At 38.6% G+C, this 18,459-nt stretch overlaps 1 protein-coding gene across 1 annotated transcript; it reads left to right on the top strand.

Moving 5' to 3' along the window:
- The first annotated feature begins 230 nt into the window (after nt 1-230).
- On the top strand, nt 231-746 carry LOC110105713. The gene has a single exon (XM_020835314.1). It carries the CDS (start codon nt 231-233, stop codon nt 744-746), a length of 516 nt encoding a protein of 171 aa, XP_020690973.1.
- Nucleotides 747-18,459: the final 17,713 nt, after the last annotated feature.

The following is an 18,459-nucleotide window of genomic DNA, read 5'->3' as shown; positions in this document are numbered from 1 at the left end:
TCAATCAAATAATTGGAAGTGAGTATCAAGATTAGCTTCGTTGTGCGAATCTTAAAGCTCATACACGAACTAAGGAACCTTTGCAGCACGTGGACGTGCGTGGAGTCGCTGGTCACAGGGAAATAAGACTCAGAAATGTGAGGGATATTTGTGAAAAATTTTCTATTGCTGCTGATCAAGGGAATTGTTTGCTGTGAAAAAAATGTGCCAATGTAAAGTTTAATGATTTCATGGAAGAGTTCTACTCTAACTCCCCCAACTGTGATTGGTATAAGCTGATTTGGCCTAAAAAATACATTACTAAACATGCTGTTTATATGTGGCTTGCGGTTAAAGGTGGTCTGAAAACTGCTGATGCTCTGAAAGCTAGGAATATTGTTGTGCCGGATTTGTGCAGTCTCTGCCTTTTGCACAAAGAATCTGTGAATCACCTGTTCTTTGAATGCCATTACACATTTGATATTATCTCTAAGCTTATTCCTGGTCTCAATAGCTTTCTTTTAAGGCCAAATCTTATGCAGTTTTTGGATTGGATGCATTTGGAATTTAAAGGCAAAGCTGATTTTAAAAATTTTTACAAAGTTGTGATGTCTTGTGCAATGTATCATATCTGGAAAGAAAGGAATTCTCGTAGATTTGGTAATTCTTCTCTTTGTCATATCTCTCTGCTGTTTATGATTAAGAGGAACATTTTTGACAAAGTTATGAGCTGGAAAAATTCATGGAAATTACTGGAAAATTTGTAATGTTTTGCTATCTTGATACTGGATGGCTCTTGCGTTTTTTGGCGGGAATTTGCCTCCGACCGGACGTTCCTCTACGTCCGGTCGGAGGACGTAATAATTGTTCGTCTAATAGAGGCCAAAAAAGAGAGAACGGGAACCTTAAGTCGGAAAAATCAAAGCATTAACGCCAAAACGTATAAGAATTTTTCATATTAATAAATTAATCATTCACATCTCTATAGGCATGTCAAAATGGGTCTGCGTGTTCGGGTCGAATTTGGATTGACCCGAGTTTAAACGGGTTGATCCTAACTTGTCTCTTTTTTTGCAAACAGGTTAGGAAATTCAACTTGGACCTGACCCATGCGGGTTACCGGGTTGACTCGACCCCACCCGCAAACATGAAATGAGCGCATTCAAGTGTGATTTCTCCTTGCCAAAGACAAGCGGTAGATCTAATGGCTATTGCAGGAGGTAGCGTAACTCATAGTAGAAGATCGTGACTGGAGTCAATGTATTAATGGCTCCTGCAGGAGGTGGCATCTCAAGGTGGTTGGACCGATTGGAGCTATAGGAGGCAAAACCCATTGCGGATCGAGATTCGACAGATCATAAGAAGGTGTGACTTACGAGTGGTCGCAAAAGGTCCATTTGCTCGAGAGGTAAGGCTTGCTGCTTATGTGAGTCATGAGATCGAGAGATAGAGGGAGAGTCAAAGATCTAAGGCATGCTGCTTGCGTGAGTCATGAGATGGGAGGGCAGGATTTTCTAAACGAGCCAACATGTGTCGATTTTGGATTTTCGAGTCAACACGAAATCGACCCTATTTTTGAAGCAAGTCGACATGCAAAACCAAACTCGACCCATATGTCAAACGAGTTGAACCGAGCCTGAACCCAGAATTTTCTCGAGATGTTTTGATCAGTAAATTTGAAATAGAACGATAAGAGCTATCTAATTTATTCCCATAATAAAATGTCGGCGGAAATAAATCTACTGATCAATATATATATATATAAACAACAGTAAAACTTGATGAATTATGTGAATTGAAATAATACAAATTATATGTAATGAGCTAAAAAATTCAACGCTCTCCAAAATCCTACAAATGAACTCAAAACATAAGAAAAAAATAGTTTGTATGAAATGAGTTAATTTATAGCTCTACCAGTCAATATGATTATGAATCTGAGCAAAAAAATAATAAAAGCTAAAAATCAATATGGTGCAAAGGCCAGTAAAACACTGAAGCACGAATATTGAAGTAGTAAAGTAGTAAACAATTATTATTAAATCATAACCACAATAGTACTATTAAAATATTAAAGAAATCATATAAACCAATATAGCTGACATACTTAAGAAAACAAAATGATGAATTCTGCTTCCTACCAAAAAGATTTAGTTTCATTTGGGATGACAATTCTTGCTGCTTCTTAAAACAATTTTTTAGTATATTTTTGTACTAAAAATTTGTTTTAAAAAGCAGTAAGAAAGACATCCCAAATAAAGCCTAACTCTTCATTTAAGCTTCATTTGAGACAACTTTCTTATTATTTTTATAAGTAATTTTTAGTAGAAACATTAAAATTTTTAAATTAAAAAGTTATTTTAAGAAGTAATAAGAAAGTCATCCCAAACGAAGCATAAATTATCTAATAAGAAATTTCTTTAATCTTGAAATGTAACGAGCTTTTTCTTCAAAGCATATAAATACATTTAACTTAATTAAGGGCTAGTTTAGGGTGATTCTAATTATTTGTACTAATAGTCATAAAAAATTTATAAGCAAACATATTTTTAAAAAAATTATTGCGAATATATATATATATATACACTTCAACAAATTTAATCATAAAAAATTACTCACCATAAAAATTTCTAAAAAAATAATAGCCAGACAAAATAGCCACCACTTTGAAGAGAGCAAAAATATTAAAAAATATATATATATCTCAAATAAACTCTAAGAGCCAGTTAACATTAATTGATATCACCTTTAATGATAAAACTGATGCCTCAACACTTTCAAAGATCAATAATATACTAATCTTTTGTATCGATAGCCCTCTAAAGCCTTAGATCTTATAATCAAATGAACCATTTACTCAACATTCTAATTGTTAAAAGATGAATCTTTCAGCATTGCACTGAGAAGTTCCTTAACCACATAAAAAGCTTGTGCTCATTTGAGTTTGATTCAATACTTAACAAACATAGCTAAACAAATTCAAACCTTCAGAATCGATCGAAAACCCAAAGCCTTTGTTCAAATACAATGTTATGTAAACGAGAAATATGCAGTATTACCATCAAGGCTCATTTAGGACAGTTTTCTTACTATTTCTTAAAGCAATTTTTTCGTAACATTAAGAAAGCTGCTACAAACGAAACCCAAATCTCTTACATCGCTACGCTAGAAAGCCAGGAGAAAATAAACCAGCCAAAAAACTGCAGCGACGCCTTAGAATATTATCATGGAAACACCCATAGCGAAGCATCCCATAGCAACCCAAGGACTTAGCCGCTCACCTGAAGAAGTTATAGAATCAGATTGCATCAGGAGATATTAGATGAAGACAAGAAAATACATAAATGAAGAACAATGGAAAGAAAAAAAAAAATGTTACTGGTTCAAAAGGGTTAAACAGATTCATTGCAAGATGGCCATCATATTTATATATTCTGCAGAATAAGAATTATCAGTGGTGTGATAGGAAATACTTGAGTTCGCAAGTAACCCACTAACCCTAAGGTAATACTTGAGTTTGCAAGCAAACCTAACCCAAATTGGTGAACCAACAGAAAAGAGAATGCTGTTTACAGCAGGAAATCAGTCAAAACCAGTGAAAAACAAAGAGAACAGAAAAGAAATCTGGAGGAAATCAAAGCAAACAACTTGTATTCTACTAGTAGATGAATAAAAACAGCAACAATACAATATTCTTCAATTTTAGAGGAAGAATAACTCTCCAAAATCTCTAGCCAAGAAGACTAGAGCCCATGCCTCCAAGAAGATCCCAAATTCTCATTCAAATTTAAGATGAAACCCTAATTCTAACATTAACCACTAATTAAAGACAAAAGAGAATTACAAATTCCCTAAACTACCCCTAATTCAAATTCTTCCCTCCAAACAAGCATTAATCAAGGTGTGGGGCCTAAAGCAGTGGCCGGCCCCCCACTCCCCCCTTGCTTGGGCCAACGGTGGTAAAACCAAACCGGTCCACTATGGAACGGTTCAGGCAAAGCACCCAGCCCCACCTGGGCCGGCGTAACATTACTCACCTCCCAAAAACTCACTTTGTCCTCAAAGTGAAAGTAAGGGAACGGGCGCTTCACACTCTCATAAGGCTCCCAAGTAGCCTCGTAGTCGAGAAAATCCTTCCATCTGATCAACACCTATTTGTTTCCCTTTTTATCAAACCTCACCCCTCCCAGCTCCACAGGTTCCATGACCATCTCCAATCCCTCTGTCATTGTGGCAGGTAACTCTGCACTCACTGCATGTTCCCCTAGAGCTCTCCTCAATTGTGACACATGGAACACGGGGTGTATGGTAGCGGAGGAGGGTAACTTTAGACGATACGCCACTGCTCCAATCTTCTCCAAAATCTCGTAGGGACCAAAGTACCTCGGAGCCAATTTCTCGTTCCTCCTATTAGCCACTGATTTATACCTGTAGGGCCTTAGCTTCAAGAACACATTCTCCCCCACTTCATATTGTATGTCTCTTTTGTGTGTATTTGCTCGCTTCGTCATGATTTGTTGTGCCCTCCCCAGATGTTTATTTAAATCCTCCAACACCTGGTCTCTCTCATCTAAGTATTGTTCGACTGAAGAAACTGGTGTGTTTCCTCTCCCAAAATGCACTAAGTGTTGAGGGTCTCTTCTATAGAGCGCCTTGAAAGGAGTTATTTGGGACGCAAAATAGTACAAAGTATTATACCAATATTCAGCTCATGGTAACCATTTAGCCAACTTCCGTGGTATTTCAGAAGTAAAACACCTCAAATATGTTTCCAAGCTTCAGTTCACCACCTCGGTCTATCTGTCTGTCTGTGGATGATAGGCGGTACTTCTCTTGAAAACAGTGTCCTGCATCCTGAAAAGCTCCCTCCAAAATTGGCTGAGAAATACTGTCTCTATCAGACACAATCGATTCAAGAATCCTGTGTAATCTAACTTCCCTGATAAATGTTGTCGCTACTGATACTGCGGTGTAAGGATATCGTAGGAGGATAAAATGTGCATACTTACTAAGTCGGTCCACCACGACCAAAATGACTATGAATTCCTCTGAGCAAGGTAGGCTGTCGATGAGTCCATGGACACTTACTCCCAAACTCTGTTTGGAAGTGCGAATGGTTGGAGTAACCCTCTTGGTGCCATTGCCTTATATTTATTTCCCTGGAACACCTCAAACCTTGCCACCATCTTCTCAACATCCTTATACATCCCCTTCCAGTAAAGCTCCGATACCAGCCTCCTATATGTCATATGTACTCCTGAATGACCCCCAACTGCACTGCCGTGAAATTCCTGTAATAAGTGCGGAATGTGTACTGATGTTCGTGACTTCACAAACCTCCCCTGATATAACAATCTCTCCCCCTCCAGATAAAACCCCGAATGGCTACTACTATCCTTCATCAAATCTTCCATGATCTTCTTCAGCTCTTCGTTTTGTATGCTTTCTTCCTTGATGGCCCCCCAATTAACCATCAATGGTACTGAAGCTGCCAACTCCTGAAATTCCGCAACACATCTGGATAAGGTGTCAGCCGCCTTATTTTCCACCCCCGGTCGATACTGGATCACAAAATCATAGCCTAAAAGCTTTGGCAGCCACCTCTGATGTTCCTCTGTCACCATCCTTTGCTCCAACAGGTATTTTAAACTCCTCTGATCCGTACGAACAATGAAATGCCTATCCAAAAAAGGTAAGGGTGCCATTTCTGAATGGCCAAGACTATGACCATCAGCTCTCTCTCGTATACTGACTTCAATCGAGCCCTGGTCGATAACACCTAACTGAAGTAGGCTATAGGCCTGTGATTCAGCATCAACACTGCTCCCAAGCCATACCCTGATGCATTGGTCTCCACTATAAATATATGGCTAAATTTCGGAAGAGCTAACACTGGGACTGTCGTCATTGATTTCTTTAACCTCTCAAAAGCCTGGGTTGTTGTGTCTCCCCACAAAAAATTATCCTTCTTCAATTGCTCAGTCAACGACCAAGCAATGGTATTATACCCCCTCACAAACCTCCTATAGTAGCCAGTCAATCCTAGGAAACTCCTTAACTCCCTGATGTTCCTAGACATTGGCCATTTCTGCATTGCTTCAATCTTTGACTAATCGGCCGCCACTCCCTCTTGAGACACTACATATCCCAAATACTCTACCCTAGACTGGGTGAAGCTACACTTCTTTAGGTTAGCCTTCAGCTGATATACTTATAGAATTTTAAGAACCTCTTTCAAGTGCTCCAAATGCTCATCCTCTGCTTGGCTGTACTTAGGGGTGTCAATTTCGGGTCACGGGTCGGGTTCGACTTGAACCCGAAAATGACCCGGCACTATTTGGGTTCGAGTCGGCCCGACCTATTTTTGCAAACGGGTCGATTTTCTGGACCCGAACCCAACCCGCTTCAGGTTCGAGTCAACCTGACCCGACCCACGAACACAAAAGCGGGCTGACGGCTAACGCGGGACGCACGCGATGCGGAACTGGCATGAAGGCGGCGGAGCTGCTCGGCAACTAACATGGACGGCACTGGCCTCGAGACGCAACACGGAATTGTTCGACGATTGACGCTGGACGCGATGTGACGCTGGCCTAGGGACGCGATACGACGCTGGCCTAGGGACGCGACCCGACGTGACGCCGCCAAGCAGCCAGGGTAGGCAGGCAAGTAGGGCAGCCGGGGCAAGCAGGGTAGCCTTGGCAGAATCATTCCGGGCAGCAGGCTTCTGTGTCATTCCAAGTCATATCGGGTCATTCCCGGGTTCCCGGGTCAACCCGAACCCAACCCAATTTTTCAAACTGGTTGATTTTCCAAACCCGAACCTATTGACAGTTCTAACTGTACACCAAAATGTCAGCGAAAAAGACCATCTCAAACTTCATGAGATGCTGCCGGAACACCCTATTCATCAAAGACTGAAAAGTAGCAGGGGTGTTAGTGAGCCCAAATGGCATCACCAAGAACTCATAGTGCCCCTCGTGCATTCTGAAAGCCGTCTTCTAAATATCATCCTCCTTCATTCTGATTTGGTAGTAACCCAACATCAGGTCCATTTTAGAAAACACTACTGCTGCGTGCACCTCATCTAATAACTTGTCGATCACCGGAATGGGGAATTTATCCGGTACAGTCTCCTTGTTCAAAGCTCTATAATCCACAAAAAACCTTCAGCTCTTATCCTTCTTTTTAACTAGTAAGACTAAACTAGATAAAGGACTCACACTGGGTCTGACAATCCCTGCCTCCAACATCTCCTGAATCAACTTCTCAATTTCATCTTTTTGAATTTGGGGATAGAGGTAAGATCGAACACTAATCAGTGACACCCCATCCTTTAGAAGGATTGTATGCTCCTGCTCTTTGAGTGGTGATAAGTCCTGAGGTAGCTGGAAAACCTCCTTGAACTGTTGTATGAGTGGTTGCACCACCATTGGAATGTCTCCCTCTTCCCCCACACTGATCCTCTCCAAGCGTTGCAGCTCCACCAAATACCCACCTCCCACCTCCTGTATGGATCTGATCATGAATTTGATAGATACTCTGGCTCTAAACAACCCTGCATCACCCTGGATCACCATCCTTTGTCCTTCCACCATCAGTTTTATCTTCAGAGCACCCCAGTTGACCTTAGTCTTCCCCAAAGTCTGCAGCAATTTCATCCCCACGATGACATCGGTACTTCCCAATTCTAAGTGAAGAAAATCCTCCCTTGAATGGTCAACACCACTCCCCTGCAAACTCCTCTCCCCATCTCCACCTTCCTAGTGTCCATCATCACTGCATATCCTCCCGTGTCCACTAATTTCACCACTAACAGATTTATAATCTGGTTAGAGATAAAATTATGGGTGACCCCACTATCGATCAGTTCCACTACCTCCTGATCTCCTATTACTCCCCTCACCTTCATGGTGTGATTTGGTGTGAATCCCACCATAGAGTTTAGAGAAACTTCTACGACGTCCAGATGTAACTTCTCTTCCTCTTCCTCTACTAACTCGCTCTCACCTCCCTCTTCAGTTTCCTCGTCATCGCAGACGTTGAGAACCTGAAGAGTTAGGTCCTTACACTTATGCTCTGTGATGTAGGCAAAGGAGGGGGTTGTTGATGTGTCATGGCTTGTGGGCTAATTTTTGGATTTTTACCCAATCTTCTTGGCTTGGTTGTTTCGATTTGTGCTGCCTATTTGGAGAGCTGATGTGTTTTGCTTCTTATTTCAGCTCATTATGGTGAGTTGCTGCCTTTTTCAGCTAATTAATAATGTTGTCCGGGTTCTTCCCCTCCTCTACTTGGCCTTTCGGTTCTCCCCCAGCTCGGTTCCTTCCCCCCTTGCGTTGGTTGTTCGCTGGCTGCTCCCGTGTGTTGCTCCAACCATTAATTATTGGCCTTTTGCTTCCCCTTTTCTAATTGGGTAGGTGGGCGACTGTTTGGGTTGTTTGGCTCCCTCTCCTCTCCTATATATGTTGGCTGATTTGTGACATTAAAAGGAGTTTTTAGTGAAGATTTTTGGAAACTAAAACCTGAGGGTTTTTGGATAGCTTGCGAGCTATGCCTCTTCATCTTCTCCTTCTTCTATGACTTCGTCTCGGGCTTCTTATCTATTTCTTCTCACCGTAAATTTCCACCCCAATTGTATCTTTCTTCTCAATCAAGGAAAAGTTGTTTTAGGTGTTTTTATGTTCTAAATATAAAAGTTGTAAGGTGTCATTTTGTTTCATTTCTTGTATTTTGTTTAAAGAAGAAGTCAAGTTTATATGCAATCTATCTACCCTATAGATTTTTTATTGCATTAATTCGGTATCAGAGCATAGGTTTTTGTCGAGTCTTCCTTTTTTTTAAAGTCTTGAAGAAAAAAAATGGTATCAGAGATTTAGGTTGTGTGCAAGTCTTTTTGTGAGTCTTTAAAACAAAAACAATATATATCATATATATTTACAATAATGAGTAGTCCAAACCATCATCCTATGAGAATCTCAAGTCAAGAGCCGACAGAATTTCAAGATGAATACGATCCCGCCAATGTTGAAAGTCAAACTCCATTGCCCAATAGTCATGAAATTCGCATTCCAACAAACATCAGTCTCTCACCCGAAGGAAATTCAACCGATCCGATTCTAAATGAGTTATACAAATTTCAAATGAAGATACACTTATGTATAGAAAGGTATGAAAAAAGAAAGCAACTTCTTCAAGCACAATTTAAGCAAGAAAGAGAAAGGATCCAAAGAAAGTATGCAGTTCTAATTTCAGAACTGTATAAGAATCATTCGATGTGTAAGGAAAGTCCATATTCACTCTCTTCAGAAGATGAGAACTTTCAACCGAGGAAGAATTTGATGTAGGCAGAGGGGGGTGTTGATGTGCCATGGCTTGTGGGCTGATTTTTGGATTTTACCCAAGCTTCTTACCTTGGTTGTTTTGGTTTATGCTACCTATTTGGAGAGCTGTTGTGTTTTGCATCTTATTCAGCTCATTATGATGAGCTGCTGCCTTTTTCAGCTCATTAATAATGCTGTCCAAGTTCTTCCCCTCCTCTGTTTGGCCTTTCAATTTTCCCTCAGCCCGGTTCCTTCCCCCCTTGCGCTGGCTGTTAGCTGGCTGCTCCCGTGTGCCTCTTCGTGTGCTGCTCCAATCGTTGCTTGTTGGCCTTTTGCTTCCCCTTTTCTGATTGGGTTGGCGGGCGGTTGTTTGGGTTGTTTGGCTCCCTCTCCTCTCCTATATATGGTGGCTGATTTGTGACATTATAAGGAGTTTTTAGTGAAGATTCTTGGAAACTAAAACATGAGGATTTTTTGATAGCTTGTGAGCTATGCCTCTTCGTCTTCTCCTTCTTCTATTACTTCGTCTTGGGCTTCTTATCTATTTCTTCTCTCCCCGCAAGTTCCCACCCCAATTGTATCTTTCTTCTCAATCAAGGAAAAATTATAGGTGTTTTTATGTTCTAAATATAAAAGTTGTAAGGTGTCATTTTGTTTCATTTATTGTAGATTTTTTAAAGGAAAACATCAAGTTTATATGCAATCTAGCATCCCCATAAATTTTTTATTGCATCACCCTAGCATGTACTTCTCATTGCACCTAAAACACAACCCCTTAGCCCGCTTCTCCTGGATCTCCTTCTCCGTCAGCTTCTTAAAATTTCCCTTAGCCCCCCTCCTTCGATCCTCGTGAACCTCCCGGTGCAGCTCCTTTGGGAGCTAGAAAAGTAGTAGTCATCCTATAGGATCCTCCAAAGCTACTGCCTTGAGCCCCCCTCTCTAGATGCTTCTGGTCCTCAACCAGCTACGCCAACTCCATGGCCTCCCCCAAGTCGCGCGGTTTCATCACTCTTACGGTTGCTCTGATCTCTGGCTTAAGCCCTTTCATGAAGTTCCCCTCCAACACGGTCTCAGAAAGACGATCCAGCCTACTTGCTAGATACTCAAACCGGTCACAGTACTATGCCACTGTCCCATCATGCGTCAGGGCAAAGAACTACTCGTAGAAATCTCCTCCCCTACTGGTTCGGAAACGTTCTAGAAGACAATCCTTGAACTCTCTCCAGCTTCGAATGGGCGGTCTCATGTCCCACCATTGGTCCCACGCCAATGCCTTCCCTTCCAAACACAGTCTTGCCACTGTCAGTTTCTCCTCTGTTAATCCATTGACTGCAAAGTACCGCTCCACCTTGTAGATCTAGTCATGTGCACCCTCTCCCTCAAAGATAGGCATCTTCAATTTCCTCACCCTCGGGTCACTCCCGTTTCCCCTAACTCCTCCATAACCTCCCATTCCTCGAGAAGGAAATGTTCCCCAGTGGTCACGATCTTCCCTCCGACGATCATACCTAAGCCCTTCCTCATCTTCCCCTCTTCTCCTTTCATCTTCAACACTCTGGCAGTAAAATTCATCCCTTCTCACCAAAAATTCAACACCCCTCCTTTCATAGCCCATGATCATCTCCTCTCTAGAAAGTGGTTCTAGCGGAGGCATTCCATCATTCCCCTCAAGGATCTCCACTTCTGGGTTCTCCCTGCCCCTAAATGGGTTCGGGTTCCCGCATCTCCCATTGTTGCCGGTGATTTCCTTTGCTTCAAATGTCAGCAGATTTTCTTTGCACTCAAGCATCTTCTTCATCATGTCTTCCAAGGAGGTGAACCTCTCATCCATCTTTTCACTGATGGAAGCGAAGTGGTTTTGAAAATCAACAGTTCTTTCCTCAAAACCGGTCTTCAGTTGGCCTAATTCTCCCTCCAATACTTCCACTTTCCTTTCGGTCATCTTCCTTCCCAAGGATTCCGAGAAGATTTCTTGCGGATGAAAATTCCTTGCTGAAAAATTTCAGCGCCGATTGTCCCAAGACAGCGCTCTGATACCAATTTGATAGGAAATACTAGAATTTGCAAGTAACCCTAAGGTAATACTTGAGTTCGCAAGCAAACCCAACCCAAATTGATGAACCAACAGCAAAGAGAATGCTGTTTACAGCAGGAAAACAGGCAAAACCAGTGGAAAACAGATAAAACTGAAGAGAAATCTGAAGGAAATCAAAGCAAACAACTTGTATTCCACTAGTAGATGAATAAAAATAGCGACGATACAATATTCTTCAATTCGAGAGGAAGAATAACTCTCCAAAATCTCTAGCCAAGAAGACTATAGCCCATGCCTCCAAGAAGATCCCAAATTCTCATTCAAATTTAAAATGAAACTCTAATTCTAACATTAAGTACTAATTAAAGACAAAGGAGAATTAGAAATTCCCTAAACAGCCCCTAATTCAAATTCTTCCCTCCAAACAAGCATTAATCAAGGTGTGGGGCCCAAAGGAGTGGCCGGCTCCCCTCTCTCCCCTTGCTTGAGCCGGCGGTGGTAAACCCAAACCGGTCCACTAGGTACCGGTTCAGGCAAACCACCCGGCCCCACCTGGGCCGGCGTAACATGGTGATAGCAGAAGCTTTGGCGATTGGATAAGAAAAACCAGGTAGAAGTTACTTATAGATCACTATTTTGGTATTACTGGTTTGTGCTTGCATTTGGCTCAACATGTACAGTCGTCATGAAGAAAGAAGAACGATTGCAACAGTATACTGACCTTAGTGACAGCTCCTAAATAGCAGTACCAAAACCTGAGCTGAAAACAATTTAATCTGCACATTCTAGTAACCATACAACTATGCACTAAAGTAAGAAAACTAGGCTACAATTTCAAGTCTAACCAAACTATATTTGGACTCTCAACAGTCATCAGCATTAGCCTCAGATACCATTTCACGTACTCAACTTATTGGTCCATAGCCTATCCTCCTTTGTTCACGTTCAGAAAAACACACAAATATTTCGCACTTCTTTATCTTCGAAAAATTATTCTATGCGGTCACCGAACAGTCCAGAGGCGAATCAGGATGCGCCACGTCACCCGGTATATAGCGATACACAGCACCGGTATACAGCAAAAAAAATGACATGGCGCTTCCTGAATCGCCTCTAGACGTCATCCAATGACCGCATAGAATAATATCTCCTTATCTTCAGGTGCTACTCTTTATTTATTTTTTCTTTTCTTTATGAAAATAGTAATTTATCAATCAGTTCTTTCATATTTATCATACATTATTTATATCACACTAATTTATTGTCCAAAGCTCAACTTTGTAGTATAGTCTACTTGTAATTTTGTAAATTGACCTATAAGTCTATATGATATTATCTTATCATCATAGTATTCTTAAGGCATTTCTCTATTTTAAATGATCTAATATTAACTTTTTTAATTTATATCCTCATCCATACCTATACATTCCTCTATAAGACAGATTCAAGATACTTAAATCTATCACTCTTAAGAATCACTTTATTTCTAGATATTGATCAATGATTATCAATTTCATAATGACTAAAGTTGCATGCTGTTCATTATTTGCCAATCCTCTAAGCCAAATTTTTTAAAGCATCCTTTCTTGATCGAATTTTTCACCTATTTTAATAGAGGCTTCACCAATTAAAAACAATGTCATCTATAAATAGACATACTCCAAAGTTCTTTGAATATCTTTTATAGGAATATTCATAACCAAAACAAAAAATACGGTCTTAATGTTTATTCTTGATGTAATATTATTACAACCAAGAAATATTTAGTTATTCCACAACAACTTATAATACTAGATCATGTTTCACCATGCATATCTTTAATAACTTTAAAATATCTTATAAAAAAATATTTTTCTTCATGCATGCATACCAAATCCTTTCCATAACACAAGATCATATGCATTTTCAAGATAAATAAAACCCTTTTCTCTATTTGCACAATTGCATGGCCACAAAGATCAAATCTATAATAGATCTTTATAGCATGCAAATAAATTCATCTTTTTATACCAATATGATTTTTTAATCTTATATTTCATTACATTATTACATAACTTCATTATATAACTTGTAAGTTGATTCATTAACTACCATAATCTAATCTCTCTTCGGTACTAAAATATTTTTCTCCACTTCTCTGGTATCATCTTAATCATTTTTGGGAATAACATAGCATAGTACAAAAATCAACAACCCATGACTAGACTGCCAAGAATCCTGTGGTTAATGTTGATTCCAAAGGCAATTTAGACGTGAAATAAAATAGCTGCGGTAGAATACATCAACATAATCCAAATGAGAGCTAGTAAGATATTGACAACATTGGCAGCATAAGGCTATCAGTAGAAGCAAGGGCTGCAAAAGAATGTACGCAGGAGAACAAGTAAAATCTCTCTGAACTTTGATAGACTTGAGCGGCAGTAATGCACTACAACATCAGTAAAGCGTCATGAGTACTTATCAATGTGACTTCAATCTAATTTGCTAATGAATTTTCCAGTTGATTTCTAAAAATGGGTTTCGGACAATAGTCATGTGCTTTCTTACAGTACCAAAGGATGACAATATATGTAAAAAAATGCTCATCAAATTAACATTTCGTGCAAGATATGTGAACAAAATTCTGTAAAGATGAACTCTGTTTGCATTCTCTCCAGAAAAAAAGATGGGAAATTTTACGAAGAACAAAGATGAGTCTTAGGCTTCATTTGGGACGGCTTTCTTACTGCTTCTTAAAGCAGATTTTTAGTACAAAAATTTTTTGTACTAAAAAGATGTTTTAAGAAGCAGTAAGAAAGCCATCTCAAACGAAGCCTTAAGCTGAAAAAGAAAATACCTATTCTAGCAGCCTTCCAAAAGAAACCACGGAAACTGCAAAAAAGATGAGATGTTAGAGCATCCCTTAGTTCATAAACAAATTAGTTTATTGTAATCAGTTGGAATCATTTGAAATCTAAGATAAAAGCTAGAAAATGAACCATGGAACTAAGGAGCTGGCTCAAATGGCACATGAATAGAATCTAAATATACAGAAGAACGCATATAAGTTATATTCAGCAAAATTCCAGAAAACATTACAAACAGTTGAACAAGTTTCAAACCCCATCAAACAAGCATAATCTCAAAACAAGTACTATAAAAAGAAAGCTGATACGATCAGTTATCTCAGTGGATATAAAATAAGGGAATATCCAATGCATGAGGCTTCCCATAGATAGAAGGTTTGGCAATAGAATAAAAGGAAATACTTGAATTTACTAAATTTGCAATTCACCGGGTAGAAAATCAGACAGTGGGAGATGGATAACATAATGATTTTTCCCAAATCCTGTTGGTGCTGGTAGCTAAGGTCAAATATCCTACTTTAAGTTAGCATCATAGGGGTGTTCCTTGACCAAAGGACATAAGAAAACCCTCAATGAACCTTTTCATTGAACTTTCTGAATCATCTCCAATGATTTTGGTCTCTTTGAAAGGGGTATAATTGTCAAAGTTCTATGATTGTTCGCCTAACCTAAAAATTAAATCATTTTCATACATGATCATTATTTCATATAAATTTTGTAATAAGGGTCAAGCCACATAGGTAGTCATGCTCATGTAAAATAAATGCTGAAAATATTTTCATTCAACAAGCTTTTGAAAGCCTAGTTTCTCATCTTTTGGCCAGCCATGAATGCAACTCTTGCTCTACAAATACCCAGATAGCTATTGTGAAAATACCTTTGCTAACTTGCACGCTCAAGCATTCATTTGCACACAACTCTATCCTTGCTCTTAGTGATCGACAGGCATCATCATCCAGCTCTTATAAATATTTTATGAAGTGGTGTTGAGCTTCATTATCTCAATCTTTTGGAGAGTTTCACTGTAGAATGGATTTGTTTATTGCTTAACCTTAAGTTTTTATTCACTAGCATTCGGCTTTCATGGTTTCGTATTGAAATAGGTTCTAAGCTTGGCATTATCTATAATCGTGTAGTGCTCGCCTTGCAATATATCATCTAGCACTCCTCTTCCATACATTATTATTATGAAGGTTTGTCCTAAATCTTGAAAAGTATAAGTTATTGGATTGATCTTCTCTCAAAAATAGTAGCATCTACTAGAGCTGAAATGGAATGCAAAGACATTGTGCTTCATTTGTTGAAGCAAACATTTTAGTCAATCAATTCCCAAGGTGAATTCGGGGAGTCGATAAAAGCATAATTCAGAAGCCGGACTACTGTAAGTCTTTGTGTTCATTGGTGATCCATACTCACACAATATTAAACTTCATTTTTAACCTCCTATTGTAACTTTTTTCTAGTTTCAAAATAGCTTTTAGGCTATTTCTTCTATCATTCTATATTAAAGTTTAACCGACTTGCTTCAATGTAGTTTACCTGCCAGGAGCAAATCAAGTTGACTTTGAGAGATCAGTTTTCACAAGTTTTAGAAATTGTATACCTTATTATTCAGCCATGTTAAAGCTCGTTTGAATGCAGCATTTTCTGCAATATGAATAGTGGACATTACAGCCGATAACAAGCTTTCCTGATTTGCTACTCAGAATTCAACAAATATTGAAAAAAGAAAATAGAAAGCATATGTTTCTGTGGACGCCCACTCCAACATGCGTACTTACTTTTAGATTTGAAAAAGGTTAATGGAATGGAAATTTCAATTGGATTCTTAGGTCAAAGAGAGATCGTGTTCTAACATTAAGTCGCAAGTTGCTTTGGATAATTTTAAAACTGCTAAAGATTTTCAAGATCATAAGTTATCCCACCTTTCCTCTACGTGCAACAACAATGACAACAATAACATTAAGCCTTTATCCTAGTATGTGGAATTGGTTACATGAATCATTTTTTTTCCATTGTGTTCAGTTAAGAGTCAAATTCTTATTTAAATCTAATAAAAAAATGTCATTTCTAATATTTTCTAACCAAGTCTTTTTAGATCAACCTTCATCTTTCTTAATATAAGTCAAATCTAATATATCTACTCTCCTAATTGTGTCATCGGAAGGCCAGCATTTTATGTGTCCAAACCATCTAAGGTGACTCTCTCTAATCTCATCCGCCAATAGAGCTACTCCAACCTTTTCACGTATATACTTGCTTCATATTTTGTCTCTAAAAGTGAAGCCACTCATCCACCTGAGCATCCTCATCTCTACAACACTTAATTTTATGCTTCTCTTTTAATGGCCAACACTCTTCGCCATAAAACATTAAAGGTCTCACAACCATCTTAAAAAATTTCCCCTTAAGTTTGAGGGATACTTTTCTATCACACAATAGACCCAATGCATTCCTTCACTTCAACCATCTAACTTGAATTCTACTAATAATATCCCCATCAATTTGCATTACAATTTAAACTATGAGACATCGGCTTATGTTCTTTTTATTTTTCAATTCCTTTCCAGGTGGCTTGTGAAATAATGTAATTAAAAAAATATAAACCGTACTTCATTCCTATGTAGAGCTGTTTACATGATACACATCTACTTCAGTCACAGCCCATATCAATAGAAATTAAGCAGTCTCTAACAAATTATGCTTGCTTGTATAATGCGGAATATATGAAAGGAATGGATTGCTTCATTATATGGTGGGCATTCAAAACATAAGTAAAATATATTCCAAAGGATTATTTCTCAGATTTCACGTCAATTTTCCCACTTGAGGAAATTATCTTGATTGGATATTAGGATGCTTATTAGTAGAAAGATCAGGATAGGTGTCATTTAGGCCAACATGGCAATTCATCAATGGATTTGGCTGAGCAGTAGATTGTTTGTCCTTTCTACAGCATTCTAACACCATGTTGTTATGAGGTGGAATCATTTTCTTATTTATTCAACTTCAAACACGCACTTAGCACTAACATGTAGTGTGAAAGTGATACAATGTACTATTTTTCTACTTATTACATGTTCATCTTATTTTCATGTCATATTTTGATGCCAAATAATCATCTCTGATGTATGCTATCCAGTCAGGACCATGTTTCAACGTTGCATTAAAGTATTTTTTTCAACAGTTAATTATGAATTTCTTAATTGAAAATTTTCTATTAGCTTTTTTCACAAAATGTTTTTACTATATTTCAATTATTTATTTTATACGTGAATCAAGCCATCCATAATATATATTCAACTCTTCTTGCACCTGTGAATGGATCCTATCTTCTTCACAATTGCACCTGGAGCTCTTCCTCTTATCTTTCGGCATGGGTATAGAGAGAGATAGAAATGGTGTGGAAGGCTAGTCTAGCATATAAAAAGATGCCTTGGGCAGATTAATTTTGCAAAGTTAGCGGCCTTGGATTTGTTGGCTAAAGAAAGAGAGTATAGGGAGGAGAGCAAGAGACTCAACATGTCATGATTCATCCAATGAGTAAGAATAATAACTGAATTAAATTCTTGGGTACTTGATACAATTTATAGAAACAAAAGCTTAGGATAACTATGATGATTGATAAGAGATATCCTGATATAGGAAACTCTTCCTCCACTTCCTTTGGCCAATCCCTTGAACGTTGCAGTTATTTGTGGGACTTAAGTCAAGCTCTCCTCAAATTTATCTGGGATTTAATGTAGCTACTCTTTTAGTCTCATATAGTCATGTATGGCGTATGCTTCATGCACCCAATCAAGCTTCTAGGATTAACTTGATTTTTTCCATGGGATTGACTCGGGCTTGGGATTGGTCTTAATTAGGCCATAATTGATGCACCATTTTGGTCCACATTTTTTGGTTTGACAAATTATTGACTGATCAAGCTCAAATTGCATAGAAAAGACTCTTGGATAATTAGAGCTTTCAAAAAATTAAAAGAAATAGGTGAGTGGTGGCAGTGATTCAAAACCCAACTAGCAACTTTGGAAAGAGAATAGATTGCACGAAATCCAAAAAACACTTCAACGGCTATGTCTCCCCTCCATGCTCTTTATATGTAGCATAAAAAAAGAGATAAAAATGATTATACATTTTTTTCCACCTCCAAATGTAAGCTCTATCTACTTTCTTGCCCTTAAACGCTTTTTTCCTTAAATTATTTTCTTATTTTGCGCTCTAAAAGAAGTGTGACTGATCTGAAACTATCATGCAATGAAATGTGAATTGCACTTAA

Source organism: Dendrobium catenatum, unplaced genomic scaffold (assembly GCF_001605985.2).
Source record: "Dendrobium catenatum unplaced genomic scaffold, ASM160598v2 fragScaff_scaffold_803, whole genome shotgun sequence".
NCBI classification, from domain to species: domain Eukaryota; kingdom Viridiplantae; phylum Streptophyta; class Magnoliopsida; order Asparagales; family Orchidaceae; genus Dendrobium; species Dendrobium catenatum.
This window is presented reverse-complemented; position numbering and strand designations above follow the sequence as displayed.

Bases quoted from the DNA above. Each gene is read 5' to 3' on its own strand.
- LOC110105713 (XM_020835314.1), top strand. From the start codon at position 231: ATGGAAGAGTTCTACTCTAACTCCCCCAACTGTGATTGGTATAAGCTG.